This window comes from Gymnogyps californianus, chromosome 3 (assembly GCF_018139145.2).
Source record: "Gymnogyps californianus isolate 813 chromosome 3, ASM1813914v2, whole genome shotgun sequence".
Taxonomy (NCBI): Eukaryota; Metazoa; Chordata; class Aves; order Accipitriformes; family Cathartidae; genus Gymnogyps; species Gymnogyps californianus.
In genome coordinates, this window is record NC_059473.1 from 1,282,525 (window position 1) to 1,298,721 (window position 16,197).

General features: G+C 46.5%; 2 protein-coding genes across 2 annotated transcripts in view; both read left to right on the plus strand.

Moving 5' to 3' along the window:
- The window catches only part of LOC127014155 (GDNF-inducible zinc finger protein 1-like), a 48,999-nt gene extending 48,191 nt beyond the window's left edge, over window positions 1-808 (plus strand). The window contains exon 7 of the mRNA XM_050893297.1: window positions 220-808. Coding sequence (XP_050749254.1) covers window positions 220-465 — 246 coding nt within the window. The 3' untranslated portion in view covers window positions 466-808. The remainder of the gene's footprint in view (window positions 1-219) is intronic.
- On the plus strand, window positions 313-12,299 carry GZF1 (GDNF inducible zinc finger protein 1). The gene is made up of 6 exons (XM_050893298.1): window positions 313-361; window positions 4,743-6,109; window positions 8,032-8,126; window positions 8,875-9,042; window positions 9,875-10,032; window positions 10,570-12,299. Exons 2-6 carry the CDS (start codon window positions 4,764-4,766, stop codon window positions 10,924-10,926), a joined length of 2,124 nt encoding a protein of 707 aa, XP_050749255.1. The 5' UTR covers window positions 313-361; window positions 4,743-4,763; the 3' UTR covers window positions 10,927-12,299.
- Window positions 12,300-16,197: the final 3,898 nt, after the last annotated feature.

The following is a 16,197-nucleotide window of genomic DNA, read 5'->3' on the forward strand; positions in this document are numbered from 1 at the left end:
TGACAGCAGAGCCAGAAAATCAGCGCAGAGTTGGCAAAACAGACTTGCTCTTGTGTTTCAGAGTTCAGCTTTTCCATTTGAGCACAGTATCACAGAGTTAACCCCAACGCTATTTGATTTTGCACTGGATTAAATCTTCAGTTATTAAAGTTATTGTTAGGAAAAAATCAGATGTAATTGGTTTGCCCCCCCCCCCCCCCCTTTTTTTTTTCTTCCTAGATTCATGACCGGAATGCTCACTGGAGGAGTTTCTTAATAGATCTTACAACCAAAAAAGACCATAATTGGTCCAAAATAGAAACGTTCTCGGAAGCCTGTATGGGTGAAGACTCTGCGCCGGAAATTTGGTCGGTTGACCAAGGTAAACTTTATAAACCAGAAAGCATTGTTCTTAAAAAAGTAGAACATGTGCCATCTAGCGTTAGTAACGCGGAAGACGCCGATCGCTCCCTTTTATACTTATAACGACAGTTATCGCCGGAAAACTGTGCGGTCACTCCGGGTCGTAATAGGCCAAATTAGCTCAAGCGTTCGTTGCGGCCGCCTCGTTCGGGGCGGCGGCGGCTTTATGCGGGGGAGCCGGAGTTACGGACGTCACAGCCAGGGAAAGGGGGCCCTAACGCTGCTTAAAAGTAGCGGTGCCAGTTAGGTTTATTTTTTTTTTTTAAGATCCGTACGCAGTTCTGTTTTTCACAGAGTCCGGGAGAACCTCTGGTGGTGAAAGCGTGGAGAGGTCTGTGCGTGCGTAGGGTGCGGTGCCGTCGCTGTGAATTACTGCTTTGGTTTTTAATAAAGATCCCGTAGCCGATTTATTTGCATAGATTTGACTGCAGAAAACTGGTTAATTTGGTACCGATACAACCGGGCCGGTTCTCTACGGGGTCCGCGCTGGGGAGGGCCGGGCACGGCTGGGCCCGCTAGGCCGCGTTGCCTAGCAACGCCCGTCGCACCCCTTTAACGCCACTTCCTGCGCGTAGCGGCCGCGCTTGCGCCGTCCCTTGCCAACGGCCGTTGTCAGGGCGAGGGGCGGGGCTATCGGGCGGCAGCGCTTCCGGCCGCCGCCCGGAGGCTGTGAGGTGAGGAGCGGCCCGGCCCGGCTGCGGGGCTGCCCGGTGAGTCTGGGGGCAGGAGGGGCCTTTCCCCCTACGCGGCCTTTCCCGGGCTGCCGTACGTGGGGAGTGATGGTGGGTCTGGCCTCGGCCCCCCCCCCCGCCCCTCGGCGGCCTTGCTGCCTCCCTCAGCCGCTGGCCGTACCCTTCCCCTCACAGCCGGGTGGCCGCTGTGGCCCTCGGCGCGGCGGCCCTTGCGCCGGGAGCTGATCTCCACCCTGTCCCCCGCCGTGGGGAGGTAGCGGGGCGTGCTCCTAGCGTTCCCGTGTGATCCACGGCCCTTTCTGATGGGGAGAGGAAGCGGGAGCTGAGGCGGGGGGATGTCCCTCAGCAGGGAGGTCAGTTGCCTCATCGGCTGTCCTAGGCGCGGGCAGCCAGCTGGGCATCCTCTGCCTGTTACCCTTCGGGGGGCTGCTGCCCACTCTTCGGGCCGTGTGGGCTGTAGCCCGTCCCCAGGCCCATCTTCGGGCCGCTGTGGCGAGCCAGGGAGGCTGAGGAAGAAGCCTGCTGAGGAGGAGGGCGACTGGCCTTGTCGTGTGAGCTGTGGGGAACCATGTGGCGATGCCCCATCCTCTTTCTGTGCGGGAGTCTCCTGGCCCGGTCTGGAGTTAGTGCACATCTCGGAGTGCCCCTGCGCTCTCACAGGGGCTGCCGGGTCTTTGTAGGGTGCTCTAGCCTGTCATCTAAAACTCCTGCTGGGTGTTTGGTGCAGTGTGCTGTCCTTTGCTTCGCAGGTTTAACTTCCGCTTCAGCCCTGCAGACTGTGCCTGTTGTTGTGGTGCCATTATTGTAGCTTCAGTAGCTGGAGCAATCCTAAATGAGGCAGGCTGGTGTGTAGCAGTAACATTTCTTGTTAGACTGTACGGAATTGCTGGTGCAGAAGAACAGACAAGCTTGTGGGTCCACAAGAACTTCTGTTACATCTAGCTGGCTCTTTTTGTCTCTTTTCAGCTAGCTTTGCCTCTGGAAGGGGACACGTGCACGGTGTACGATGACTGACCTTATGGAAGAATTGCTTTTATTTGAATCTCGGTTCTAGAGGCTAGTCCTAGTGAGCAGGCTCAGTTTGCAGATTTTCAGGACTTTTCTTTTTTAAGATGAATATATCATACTTCTGTTGAAGATGTTCTGCCAGCCCAGTGCTCAGCAGCTCAGTATACTTGCCACAGGAGTGGCAAAGAAAAGCCTTCACAGCACAACGTATCTTACTGTACGCGTTGGATTACTGCTCCTCCGCTGAGCAAATTCCAGACCAGCGGAAGGCTAGCGATGAGAGCGAGCGATGCGTTTTCACAGGGGCTTTCGACTCTGCAAATACTGTCGTGGGAGGAAGGGGAGGTTTCTGCTTTGTAGCCTTAAGAAAAAAGGAATTGGCACGATGTGTCTGTTAACACACGTGTCTGCGGTCAGCTCCTGAAACGAACGGCTCGCTGAGTACAGTTATGAGCCCGTTCACCCCAGTGGGAGAAGTTTGTGGTTTGGGTTCTTGTTTCCTGCTGGGGATCGCTGTTGTCTACATGTGACCACAGCCTTTGCTGTGTGTTCAAGTGGGAAATAGATGGATAGTCGTGAAATAACATGATAAGCAGTTAGAAAATAATTGGGGGGGGGAAAGTTAAGTTTTTGTATCGTTGATTATTTCAGATAAAGCATTAAATGAGTCTTTGCTTAATTCGCCCTCAAATACTTGGAGTGCCAGTGTGTCGTATAACTGGGAGGAAGAAAATCGCAGAGTGACTATGGAGAAAGGGAAGCAAAGCTTAAACATCATCTTTTATGTTGTTTATAAGAGTCAGCCTTTCAGTCAGGAGTCAAATAATGTCATTCTCATTCATATAAACTTTCTATCAAAACTAAGGTGTAGCATTGAGGTTTGCTTGTAAAAGTGCACAATGTTTTGAGATGCTTGTTGAGCTCTGAGCTGGCACAGGCGATTCTTTGTCCCCTTCCTGGGTCTTTTGTTTTAGGTGTTGTAAGCGTAACTCGGTAACAGTGTTTTCTGGCTATTTATTAGAATAACGTTAATTGAACTATTTAAATGTTAATATTAAAAGTTGACTGAGCTGAAGAGTCAAAGGTTAGGAAATAGGAAGGGTTTGGTTCTGAGGATAATCTTTCGCTGTAGAATCTCGGGTCGGGGTTTGGGTGCCCGTGGTGGATTGCGTTCCCTGTTCTCCCACTTGCTTGTTGCGTGAGGTTGGGGAAACCACTCTACTTCCCTCAGGTCTTGTCTGCCTTATTTGTAAACTCCTTAGGGCAGGGTCTCCCTGTGGCTTTTTACCTTGTGTAGTATTAAGTCTATGAAGCATTCATTTTACATGGCTACTAATAATCTCCATGAATCTGTGTATTTTATAGCTCTCCATTTTACAGTTTTTTGAAAATATTTTATCAAAACTGTTTTAAATACAGAAAATTGTATTAGGATGTGAGTCTAACTTTTGGTGTGTTGAAATGAGTATGGACTAAAATTTGAGTTTATAGCTCTATGGGAGGAGAAAGAGTATCTCTTTCTGATGCTATGAATATTATTCTTGTGTCTCTCATGCTTAATATGGCTTCCTTACTGTTGTATTAATATGAATTTTGTTCTGTTTGTACACTTTTTTTTTTAATTTATCTTTCTGAGCAAGATTTCTAGTGTCCCGTGTATAAAGGCTGCAAGTCTACTGTACCTGAGCATGTACAGAGAAAAGAAACCTTAGTTAACTTCTAGGAAGCAGAAAGAAATTCTTCAGATTCAAAATGGACGCGTACGTAGTTGTTAGGAACACAGTGAAACTCCATAGATTGCGGGGGGAGGGTGTTGCTCAGAGCGTCTTCAAAGTTCATAGAAATATTGTTTGTTCTGGGATCAAACATTTTTTAAAAAAAAACTCCGTTCTTTTGAGAACTTTGGGGCAGCTTAAAACATTACTTGGCAATGCGACATAACCGAAACGGTAGTGGAAATGGTGAAGCCCTTGTAAGGCTACAAATGGGCATTCAAAATTTAGAGGCTGTAAGTCCATTTTGAGTGATGAATTTTTTAGAAAAGAAAACACTTTGAGGAAGTCTTATGATTTCTTAGTTTAAGAATATGATTATGCAGTCTCCTATGCTTTGGTTGGTTAAGCATTTGGAATTTTATCCGAGTCTTGTTTAAAAGTCTTATCTCAAAAGCCTGTTTAAGGAAGTGTTTATTTAGGATTGCAGTTAACTTTTACTTAATCTTACCTTTCTCTTATTGCCTGATTAGGAGGGAGAATACTTTCTTAATTCCACATGCCTTAATGAGAACATTTCTTTTGATCTTCCTCTGTTTGCTTTGTCCCTATTACGGGTTCTAATAGTCTCTAGTGTTTAGGTAAAATTACGGTCGAGATTCAAACTCTAATGTCAGAGAAAGCTCTGTGTGTGACTGGCAGCATGGTTTTAGATGTGACCGCTTAGGGTGATGCTTTTTGAAATCTGCGCTTCTAGCCAGACTTTTCACAATGCTCCTTTGAAAGTCTGGTCTCTTAAGCTCAAGCACCTTAAGCGCTTCAATCTGAAGTGAAGCACTCTCGAAAGCCTGGGCGTGACTTCTGGCCGCTGAAATCTTGAGTTTTGTGAGCTTCCGTGCAAATAGCTAACGTGCAATGTCGTTAACAGCTTTTTGCAGAGAGAAGAAAGATGGAAAGTAATGCAGTTTTACTGGAATCCAAGTCCTCCCCTATCAACCTTCTGAATGAAATGCATCAGCTGCGTCTCCTGGGCCACCTCTGCGACGTGACTGTCAGCGTGGAGTATCAAGGCGTCAGGGCAGAGTTTGTTGCTCACAAGGCTGTATTGGCAGCGACAAGCAAATTTTTCAAGGAGGTGTTCCTTAATGAGAAGGGCATGGACGGCCCAAGGACCAACGTGTTCTTGAATGAGGTCCAGGTTGCTGATTTTGCTTCGTTTCTCGAGTTTGTCTATACTGCTAAGGTAGAAGTGGAAGAAGACAGAGTGCAGCGTATGCTAGAAATAGCCGAAAAGCTGAAGTGCTTGGACCTCTCGGAAACCTGCTTTCAATTAAAGAAGCAGATGCTCGAATCGGTGCTGTTGGAGCTGCAGAACTTCTCAGAGTCACAGAATTCTGAGGAAGAGAGCGCTACCCAGCCAAGCATTTTGCTCGAGTCCAAAGCAGCTGCTGTGGCAGAAGCTGACCAGGCAGACTGTCCTCTGGATCCTCCAGATTCCCCAGTAGACAGGCCCAGCAATGGAATGCCTCCTGAGATGCCGGCTACCAAATCAAAAGAGAAAATGGACAAAAAGAAGGAAATGATGAAGCCTCCTTATGCCAAAATCAGAAGGGCAAGTGGGAGACTGGCTGGGAGGAAGGTATTTGTGGAAATCCCGAAGAAGAAATACACGAGGCGGCTGAGAGAGCAGCAGAAGAATGCAGAGGTTGCTGTTGAAGAAAACAAATACCCTCAAGATCAGGACGTGTGTGATATGGAGAGGGAGGAGGAGCAAGCGGAGAACAACATCAAACCTGAAAGCGAAGAATGTGATGGCAACTTTGAATCAGAAGAAAACCTGAAAAAATCCGAAGAGGATAAAAAGAAGCGAGGCAGTAACTTCAAGTGCAGCACGTGTGAGAAGGAATTCCTGTATGAGAAAAGTTTTCTCAAGCACATAAAGCACAGCCACGGCATTGCAGCCGAAATCATTTATCGGTGCGAAACCTGCAGTCAGACCTTTGCCAACCGGTGCAACCTAAAAAGCCATCAGCGCCATGTCCACAGCAGCGAGCGCCACTTCCCTTGTGAGCTCTGCGGTAAGAAGTTCAAGAGGAAGAAGGACGTCAAGAGGCACATTCTCCAGGTTCATGAGGGTGGTGGGGAGCGTCATCAGTGCCAACAGTGTGGAAAGGGGTTGAGCTCCAAAACTGCCTTGAGGCTCCATGAAAGGACGCATACAGGCGACAAGCCTTATGGGTGCACAGAGTGTGAGGCTAAATTTTCTCAGCCTTCTGCACTTAAAACACACATGAGGTATGAACAGACTTAACTGGCCTTGTTAGATTCTGGGGGGAGAAGCAGAATCCCCTGGAACACACCTTGAGCCTTCAAGTGAAGTGGGGATGTAAAACGTGACTGACTGGAAAGTGTCCGTATTTCCTTTTTTCATAGCTTTCCCCGCCCCGCCCCTGCTTTTCAGGTTAAGGGAGTTGCTGTCATTTTCTTTCAGCCAAAGCAGAGGTGCATGGGTCGAGGCCTGCTGCTGCTGAAGCGCACAGTTAACTTTTCTCAGGGGAGTAGACTTATTAAGAGTCAACGGGATGTTTCACATGAGAAAAGCAACCCCCATGCCAAATGATTTGTAGGATTAGGGCTATAATTATTTCAGCTAATTTGGTGCCTCTTTATAGTCAACAGAATAATGTTATGCAATAAGTATGAAAATATTCTAAAAAGATTTGGCCATGCGTTAAATTGAAGGACGCCAGATTTGGGTGCTAAGCATAGAAAACAACTGATACGTGACTAGAAACAGGCTGACACGTCACCGTCTGGAGGTGAGTGAAGCACCGGCGACACCCACGCAGAGCTGATGAAACCAGTTGTAGTGCTTGTATTGCAGTGAGACTCAAAGGCGGAGGTGCAAACACATGGTCTTGAAAGTTCATGGGAGAGACGTTTTTATCAAGGCAAAAATTCTGGCTGTTAAGAGCTTTAGCCTGCTTTTATCAGTCTACCAAAGCAGTCATCTGCAACCAAAGTTCAGATTATAGCCGGGGAGTAAGCGTGGAGAGGGAGGTGTAGAAGAAATATCCCGAAGTACTACTACTCAGATCCAAAAAGAGTGTAGTAGTGTCAGCGTATTCCTAGGCAAGGTAGAAGGGTTCATTAGCCACTGCTTTGTTTCGCTGCCCCTTTTGAAGTTAGTGGGTTTACTCCCAGTGGTAGAAAGCACGTCCAGATGCATAACTTTTGCTAAGATGTTATTGCCGATGCAACTGTACGGCATCTCTCTTTCGTCATGTGTCCTTTCCTAACCGCAAGTAACTGCTTTGTGCAGCTTAAAAAATCATTTTTTTGCCTAAGTGGCGTTTCTCCTCTGTTGTGTACTGCTAGGACTAATCAGTGAGCTTGTTGAATGCTGGAAACTCAGTGCTGTCCTAACTTGTGTATCGTGACAGTCTGTGGTGAGAATTTCTCATCTTTTTTGTGTATATTTTTACATCTGTGCTCTTCCTGTTGATGTGTATCACCATGAAAGCTGGCCTCCGTTGGCTGTGTTCCTGCAGCACTATTCAAAAGAGTCCTGAAGCGTGCATGGGCTCAAAAATTTAAGCTAAAGTGGCACGGGCAGCAATTCTGTAAACTGCCTTTCCTGTACACACAGCCTTCCTCAGGTGATGATACCACAAGCTTGGGGCGACAGCAAGAAAACTGACTGTATAAAAGTGGCATCTTTTTATTCCACTCCTTGGGTGCCACTTGTTCCAGGGTAGCCAGTGACTCTCTACTTGATGGCCCTGCAAGAGCAGCGTGCCAGGGAACACATCGCTCACGTTCTGCGTGGAGTATTTTATTGATAGTGTCAGCAATATAAAGGTACCTGCTTTACTTCAGAGCCCACGAGACGGTTACGTTTTTCCTTCAGTCTGTCTATCTGGATACAAGTTTTCTAAACTTTACTCAATTTTTACCTTTAAAAATTTGTTTTTACCCTAAAGAAATTTCTTTTGGGCCTTGATCATGCAGCACACGCATGAGGGAGCAATAAAAGCAGCACTGCAGAAACCACAATGCAGAATTTGGCCCAGCTGAAGGTATTTTTAAAAGACACTAAAATCTTGTGCAGGCATACAGTCACTCTTCAGAGAGCAGCCACAAAGTAAAGACAACTTGCGTTGTGCTGCAAAGGAAAGGAGATGCCTCGGTGCTTTAATGTTGCTTTCTCATTTCAGAATCCATACTGGTGAAAAACCTTTTGTCTGTGATGAATGTGGTGCCAGGTTCACTCAGAATCACATGCTTATATATCACAAACGATGTCACACAGGTAAGGCTTTCTTTTGCAATGCACTGTGTATAGGAGGAGGCCTGCTGTGAAACCAGATGATCTTATTTTCATTCAGAAAATACTTTTTTTGTTGTTGTTTTTTATATAAAATCAGATATTCTCATCCCTAGACACGATTTTACTGAGAAAGGTTCCTACAGGTGGATAGGCAGACAGTGGAGAGAGGAATTGGAGCTGATTAAAGAGAAAAGGAGTTCCATCTGGCTGGGATCCAACGTCTGAAGTGTGGACTGAGGCTGCTTTGGATAGTCTTTAACATCCAAAAATCTGTCATCAATAAAAGGTCTAGCTGAATTCTTAAGAGAAAAATGATTTCTCTATAAATCTAGAACAGTTAGCCCAAGGAGTATAAAACAGCTGTCTTGGCCTATCCTGATCTGCAAAGAAATCTTTTTAAAAGCACGTGTCCTTCTCCCGGGTATCCTTCGTGGTGTAAATTGGTGTTTTGAATTGACCCTTTGTACCACCCATGCGTTGTGTGTGGTACTTTCGCATCTCTTAATTGACCCGTCTTAAAACGGTCTGCCTTCTGCCAGTAACTTGTAACTACACGTGGATAGCAGAAAACATTAAATTACAATGAAATGGAATTCCAAGAACGCTTTTTGAGACGCGTATAACTAAAATTGGCCAATCCTTTTGTGAGGCTGGCGTGTGGTTCATTTGTATCTAATAGCGTTCAGTTTTCGTGTGTGATGTTTAATTCTCCTTTTCACTCTTGCTGTAGGGGAAAGGCCTTTTATGTGTGAAACGTGTGGGAAGAGCTTTGCCTCTAAGGAGTACTTGAAACACCATAACCGAATCCATACTGGATCCAAACCGTTCAAATGTGAAGTTTGCTTCAGAACGTTTGCACAGAGGAACTCGCTTTACCAGCATATAAAAGTTCACACAGGTAGGAGGTGCTCCTTTTGTTTGAAACAAAGCATCACAATTTAAAGACGTAGACCTCACAGTTGCTTAATTCAGACAAGGGATTTCTCAACTAGGATTTCCCATTACTTTAATTCCTACCCTGCCTGCACGTTTTGATTCTTGATGTAGCGTGTTCTTTCATCCGCTTTCCTTCTCCTAGTACTCCCTGTGCTTCTTACTGAGTTACAGCAATTCTCTGAAATACTTCCAAGAGCTATGCAGATACTGTTAATAGTGCTGCCAGGATTTTGAGTGACCAAAGAACCATGTCCATTTTAGCTCCGAGCAAAGCACCGCAGAGTGCTGATCGCGTTGTTGTCCGCTTTCACGTTTGCATTCTCTCCTGCTTGGATTTTCTGTTCAGTGTCTGTTCCTCTGGGTGTTTCAAGAAGTGCTTAATACAGTGACTGCAGCAAGACAAGTTTATGATGTATTTGGAGGTAACCTAGTGGTTATGAGCAGCTCTGGTATTCATGCTCACAGAACGTACCTTGTAAATAGGAAAACGCGTATTCCGGGCAGGACTTTAGTTGCTAACGGAAAATACCTGTAAAAAAGGTGGAGGCTTCAGTGGTTGCACAGGTTTATGCAGGCTATGGGATAGCCTTTACTCTGTCAAGTATCTGCTTGCTTCACGTGTGTCAAAATTTAGCCAACTGCGAGAATTCTGAAAACATCTTGGGTTTTTTTTCTGAAGATGCTTGTGTGTGCCTTATCATTTCATGAAGTACAGGGATTACTTGAGGTTCCCCAGTGAGCAGTACTCGTAATACCCCGAGTATCACCGCTTTAATGCTGGGCTCTGCTTTCAGGTGAACGACCCTATTGCTGTGACCAGTGTGGTAAGCAGTTCACGCAGCTGAACGCGCTGCAGCGTCACCATCGAATACACACCGGGGAGAAGCCGTTCATGTGCAACGCCTGTGGGCGAACTTTCACTGACAAGTCCACCCTCCGACGGCACACTTCGGTAAGAACCTGTCATCCCACTGCCTTGTAGCCCCAGAGCCTGCCTACGTGGCCACCTACTGAGCTGTCAACTTTGTCAGGCCTGGAGGGGCCTCCCTGTCCGGTTTGTGTCGGGTTTAGCACGTTGTCCTCTCTCTGACGTGGCGTTAAACGCTCCAATGGTTTGCTTTCGGTCCCGAGTCTGCAGTGAAGCCATTCTTAATCCATTGTGGCATAGCCCGTATAGGCCACGCCTGAGGACAGATTCCTCCTGTGACCTCTGAGCGTGTTCCCCGTGCAACTGGCAAGTGACAGGAGAATTCACTTTCTGGGCCAGGCTCTCTGCTGGACCAGCTAGATGCTTTATGAAAACAGGAGGGTCACCAGGGACACGGATTAGTGCCTTGATGTACACTGACCTAGTTTTGGGATAGTTATGTGGGATGAAAAGAGAGACCTTTTCTACCAGCATCAGGTGTGAGCTGGATCCAAGCTTTTGCCTCCTGGACAGTCATCGTGTGTTCAACTTTGTGGGTTTTGGCTATTTTTTTTTTTTCAGATACACGATAAAAACACACCCTGGAAGTCCTTCCTTGTCATCGTTGAAGGAGCATCTAAGAACGACGAAAGTCACAAAACAGAGCTTCCCGACGAAGAATATGACGTCTCGCCTAAAATACCGGAGAAGCTGCTGTCTTTCTCTGAAAACGGCCACTATCAAAACTTGCCTGCTGTCCCGGGGAGTGTGACTGCGCTGCACGACAGCGGTTCTGCCACGGGACCAGACTGTAAGTCAGATGGGACTCCGGGACCCCAGGAAGCCCTTATAGCTACCACTTTGAGTGAGCTGACGGTGCTACATACACAGACAGACTCTATTCAGCCACAGCTGCACGCTCTGGTGAATATGGAATAATTTGGTATTTACAAATCCAATTTAAGCTGCAGCCTCTGTTATAATCCTTTGACTTTGCCAATAACCTACTGAGGGAACTAGGGGAAGCTATAACAAGGAAACAGGGCTCGACATGAAAGACAGGCACTGGATTTCCAGAATTTCCTCAAAAAAATCATGACCCACCTCCAACGTGTACCGCTCCGTCTCCTGAAGGCGGGGCAGAGTAACACCACACCAGGGCAGTGGGTAGAGGAGGCAGAAGTCCCAGGAAGTTTATTCCCTACGAATAAAAGGGTGTAGTTCAGCTTGTTCGCTCTAGCTGGCCTGCAGGGAAAGTGAGTACCTACATTCAGATGGGCTATAAGGAAGGTGCGAGTTTGATTTCCAGTTGATTTGATGACACACGTACAATCAAGAGAAATGATGCTGTGTTTCTCAGCCTAGTAGCTTAGTGAAATTAATTGCGTTTTCCCTAGTGGAAATTCATACATAAGTTTTACTAAATTGCTTTTCAGGAAATGTTGGTTTATCTCTGCTTTTGCCAAAGATCCAAGCAGTGAGCCACCTCACTCCTTGGGAATACGAGTGGGAGCAAGCTTCGGAAAGATCTGGAGTTTCATTCCAGGAGTTTTGATTCTCTAGTAGCAAAACGGGCAAGTGCTGCATCTGTACAGGTGGTGGTATTCTTTTTACATTTTGGTGAAATCTCGTGCAGTTTGGCACTTGCATTCAGTCACGACAGTCTGCATCTTCTAGCTGCTCCGGCTTCCATCTAACTTGGCAATTAAGAGACCAAAACATCTCTTGTTAAAAAAAAAAAAAAGTCTATGAAAAGTAGTACTTCAGCTATGCTGGAAAAGCTAGTGTAGAAAGACAGCTTATTGGCATTTTCCTCTTAACTTGTATCGAAGCCTTTTTCTGCCGGTTCAGATAGGTCAGCGACGCTCTTTTCTCTACTGTCACTTAAACGTCGTTGTTGCTCGGAACTGCAGACCTACTTTTAAATTAATAGGCCGGTGGGAAAAGTTAACTACTGTTTCGCTGTCGAGTTGCGACAGCTAATTCCACCAGTGCCGGAGTCTCCAGAGGTAAATTCAGTTACAAACGGGAGGCAGTCAGGGTTCCTATGACTAATGGCCTAAAAAGATGCAAATAAGTGAAAAAAGTACTGGACTACTCAAGGGATTTAGGCCTTTATTTCCCAGACTGTGTTGGAATCCGTACGGCAGTTTCAGGCCAGTGGCTGTTTAACTGTCCCCAGTGAGGTGTTAAGAGGCAGGCCTTAAGAAAATAAGTGATGAATAAACTTACAGTTCAAAGGCTTTAACTTACTAGCACCTGCTGCTAAATTCTAGTAGAATAATCCTGGCAATGCACCTTTTTTTGTTTGTTTTAAATAAGGAAATGTAACAAAGTGCACACAGGGACTAAGAGTCCCAAGTATGACTTCTGTTCAGCCCACGCTCCAAAACCGCCATCTCACGCAGCCTGCTCCAGTGCCCACGGGGTTTGGATCCCAGCGCCACCGCTCACTACGAGACTCACGCTTCTTTTGGGGCATTTCTTACCGAGACAGAGAGATCTTTCCTTAATGTCTCCTCTCCTTCCCCAGGGGAGTACGTCCCCTTGTTCTCTCCAGTCACATCCAGTAGCTGGGAAAGCTGTTGCACAGGGAAGCCTGAGAGAGTTTCTGCCCAGGGTAAGCGTTTTCTGCGTCTCCTTTGCTAACACTGAAGCTGGGCTGGAAAGAGAAAGTTACTTTGGTCGACCTCACATTAACCTCAGTGGAGCACTTGGGAGGATTTGGGGTATTTTCCCTGTGCAGGGAAGGAATCTTTGAAATAGTTGGCACTGACAAAGAAACATCCGACTGGGATGACTCTTGTTTTTGGGAGCGGCCGTGAATGAATCGACAGCGACTTGCTGGTATGGTTAACGCTTCAAACTCAGGACTAGATTCCCAGTGCCACCACGTAAAAATCTGGAGCTTTTCTAACTCGTTTTTCTGTTTCTCTTTATGTTGCTATTCGTGTAGTATTATTTCCACAGAAACTTTCTCAGCTGAAGCTGTGAGAAAAACTTTCTCAACGATTGCGTTAGTGTAAAGGTAAGCACAATCAAGCCTTGTTAGGGCCCGTTCTAAGGCTTAGGGGTTGGCAAAGCAATAAAGGTATCCAAACTGTGGCACAGAGCTATTTTTGAACCTTAAAGGGATGGCTGATGTGTTACCATGGAATCATAACTTAATCTATAGAAAGGGAATTTTTTTAAAAGAGAACGTTTCCAAGAGGTTATATTTGAAATATTTATTCAAGCACGATGTTCCTGTTGAAGCTCAGTATTCCCCATGACCAATGTAAAGAGTTTGTAGATATATTTAAAGTCTGAGCACTAGTACCTGTAGCCAGGGAAGCTTTTGTACTCCGTGAATGTACGGAAGTGAGTTACTCGTATGAACTGTTCTTATTAAAATATTGAAATCTTAAGACTGACCCTTCCCGTGACTTGATGATCGTATCAAATGTTTCTCTACCCTCCGCACAATGCATAGGACCCCCCCCCCGTCGCTGCGAATGCACTGAGACTGAGGTAAGTCAGTCCTAACTCGGCTCTGCTGCAGGCCTGAAGCTGCCGGGTGCCACCCTTCTTCCTCAGGCCCGTCACCCTGTGCCAGAGAGTGACAGTACAGCGCTGTGGAAGCCGGGGCCAGACCTTAACCTTTCCGCCAGCGGGGCTAGGTTTCTTGGAGCTTACCTTTAGCTAGGCGTTAAGAAACAGGCCTGAAAAAATAGGAAAGGTGATGCTTTGGGACATTCCAGTTACCTCCAGATGGCACCCTGTACAACAAGGAATTAAGCGGTGTGACAGTCAGGGTAAAACAGTCAGCCAGCGCTTTCCTATACGAGTGTTCGCCCTTAGCGTGTACCTCAACAGGTCGCCAAAGCGACGGAGAGGAAGCACTCTGCATACTGGCTTTTATCCCCGCACCCTACGGCTTTATGTCCGGCTCTAGCTTCAGCCTGCCTTGTGCGTTTTCCAGGAAAGAACATTTATCGCTACTTACATTCATGATTTTCACTTTATTAACGTACAGATTCACACAAAACATTATATTCTTGCTAAGGCCATTTCATTAATAGGTTTTCAGAGTACAGAGTTGTGTACTGAGGGGGGAAATACAGCAGAGTGGCGGATTGTCATTTTAAAACTGTCACAATTTACCACTGATACACTGGAGGACATGCTGTAGCCTACTTATACAGAACTAACGTTTGTATTTTAATGGTATTACTCCAGAGCACAGTACCAGACCACACAACCCCATGGGTACGGCCTTCTGGTCCACCAGCTCCATACGCATCTTATCACAACTGTGCGTAATACTGGCAAAGTGAACAAAAAATGGCGTAAAATACTCTGTGTGACGCTAGGAAAAAGTAAACCCTCACAGCCTGTGCTTCCCCTCACCAAGGCTCCAAAGGTGCTGGATACAAGTCGAGACAAACCCATCAGTACGATGGATCTTTGCTCGCTAAGGAAACAGGGGAAATAATTAAACAAAACCGGTTCCAACCCCAGCCTTTTACCGCGGCTAAATTCAGCAGCACTTACTTACATCTTTGAGATCAAATCTGCAGCTAATCCAGAAGATTACCTACCTACCGCGCTAGCTGCGTCCTAAGCCCGGTATTTTCTCTGCCCAGTGGAGGTGGCACAAGCGCGCGAAGGAAAACGTCAGGCGGTCCCCTCCTTTCTGATGAGCTGAGGTGCGCACCCGTCTCTCGGAGCGTCTCGGGCGGAGACGGACCAGGACCACACGCTAAATGGAATTTGGAGGTATTTCTTTGCCACGTTTGCGGGGAGGACAGACATGACACGCGGTGGTCTTAAGCTAAAGCGATGGGATAGTGCGCAGTGAGGTTGATCGTGAGCAGGAGCCTTACAAACACGTCTGAGGAGTGAAGGAACTGAAGTTGCTCGGAAGAACGAGCACCGTCCCGGCTTTTTCCGTGCACTCACCCTGCCAGTTTCGCACAGCTCGCGGGTCTTTTCTGTCAAGTTAGGATGCACAGAATAGTCTATGGAAAATCAGTGACCAGTGAGATCAGTCAGGAAAACACAAAAATAGCGATAATTTGGCATGTACCAGGAGCGGGTTTTGGTTTTCTTTTTCATAAAGTGCTACTTTTCTCTCTACCACTGGCTTAATAGAACTAAACCCTTTAGACCAATAAGCCAAACTGTGTTCTACTCAAATAAATATCGAGATTAAAAACAAACTGAAGTGCAAAAGCCAGCCACTATCGCTTCATCAAGAGAAACAACGGGCAGAGCCCAGGCTGGGCGGCAGTGCCCGCCGAAGCTGCCTGCCGGGGGCTGCTGCGATACTCCTGCTCTGGCCGTGGAGGAGGGCCCGCTTCAACAAATAAAGCCGTCCATTAATTACTTTTGCATTCTTTGCACGGCAGTAGCGCAGCTGAAAAAAAATCTCTTCGTTGCAGAGAAATACCGAGCGACAACTCCCGCTGACAAACTGCATAGGCTCCCAAGTCCTCCTCCATACATACACGTGAAATAATAGGTAGCTTAATCACCTGTAGTTAAACAAAGCATTGCACGGAAGAGCCTTGGTCGCAGACGTTTTAAAACACGTTTCTAAAACTACTGCGGGAATTTTGAAGCGTGCCTACGCCTTTTCAAAGCAAGCTCGATTCATCTGTCAGCCAGACGACTAAAACAAGGTTTCTGTATAACGTCAAGTCTCAGTCAACACCTCTGCACCTCACAAGAACGAGGCAGCTTCGCCACCAGCGGAGAGGTCAGAAACTAACGGGTATTGCCCGGCGCGCACCAAAGGCCTGCAGTGGGGACAGCAGCAGGAGTTGACGTAAATGAAAAGTTAGAAAAATAGATTATTACTCGGGTCAGGTCATCTCGGAGTAAGAGGGATGGGATGCACCACAAAAGAAAGGAAGTGGAAAAATAGATCCAAGAAAATATAGAAGAACCTTACATTTTTATATTTAGCTCTGAAATACAAAATACACCATTAACTAGGGCCTCTCGCGACGACTGGCCGGAGGGCCGACGCCAATCTAAGCAGTCCTGTCCCCTAGCGTGTAATGCTTTCAGCACTAGGTCACCATGTATTCTGTATTTATACGCGCGCACGTGTATCTGTATAGGATGTATGCACACACATGCATACTGTACGTAAGAGTCACAAAGCCTTTCACTAGCACCATTAAAAAAAGCTCAATCATTTAAAAAAACCAAGAGCCAAGTGTA

What these genes read in the sequence shown, in the direction of transcription:
- GZF1 (XM_050893298.1), top strand. Translation starts at nt 4,764, where the DNA reads ATGGAAAGTAATGCAGTTTTACTGGAATCCAAGTCCTCCCCTATCAAC. An exon ending in GCACTTAAAACACACATGAG is followed by an intron (nt 6,110 to 8,031) that starts GTATGAACAGAC and finishes TTCTCATTTCAG; the next exon opens with AATCCATACTGGTGAAAAAC. An exon ending in CCCTCCGACGGCACACTTCG is followed by an intron (nt 10,033 to 10,569) that starts GTAAGAACCTGT and finishes TTTTTTTTTCAG; the next exon opens with ATACACGATAAAAACACACC.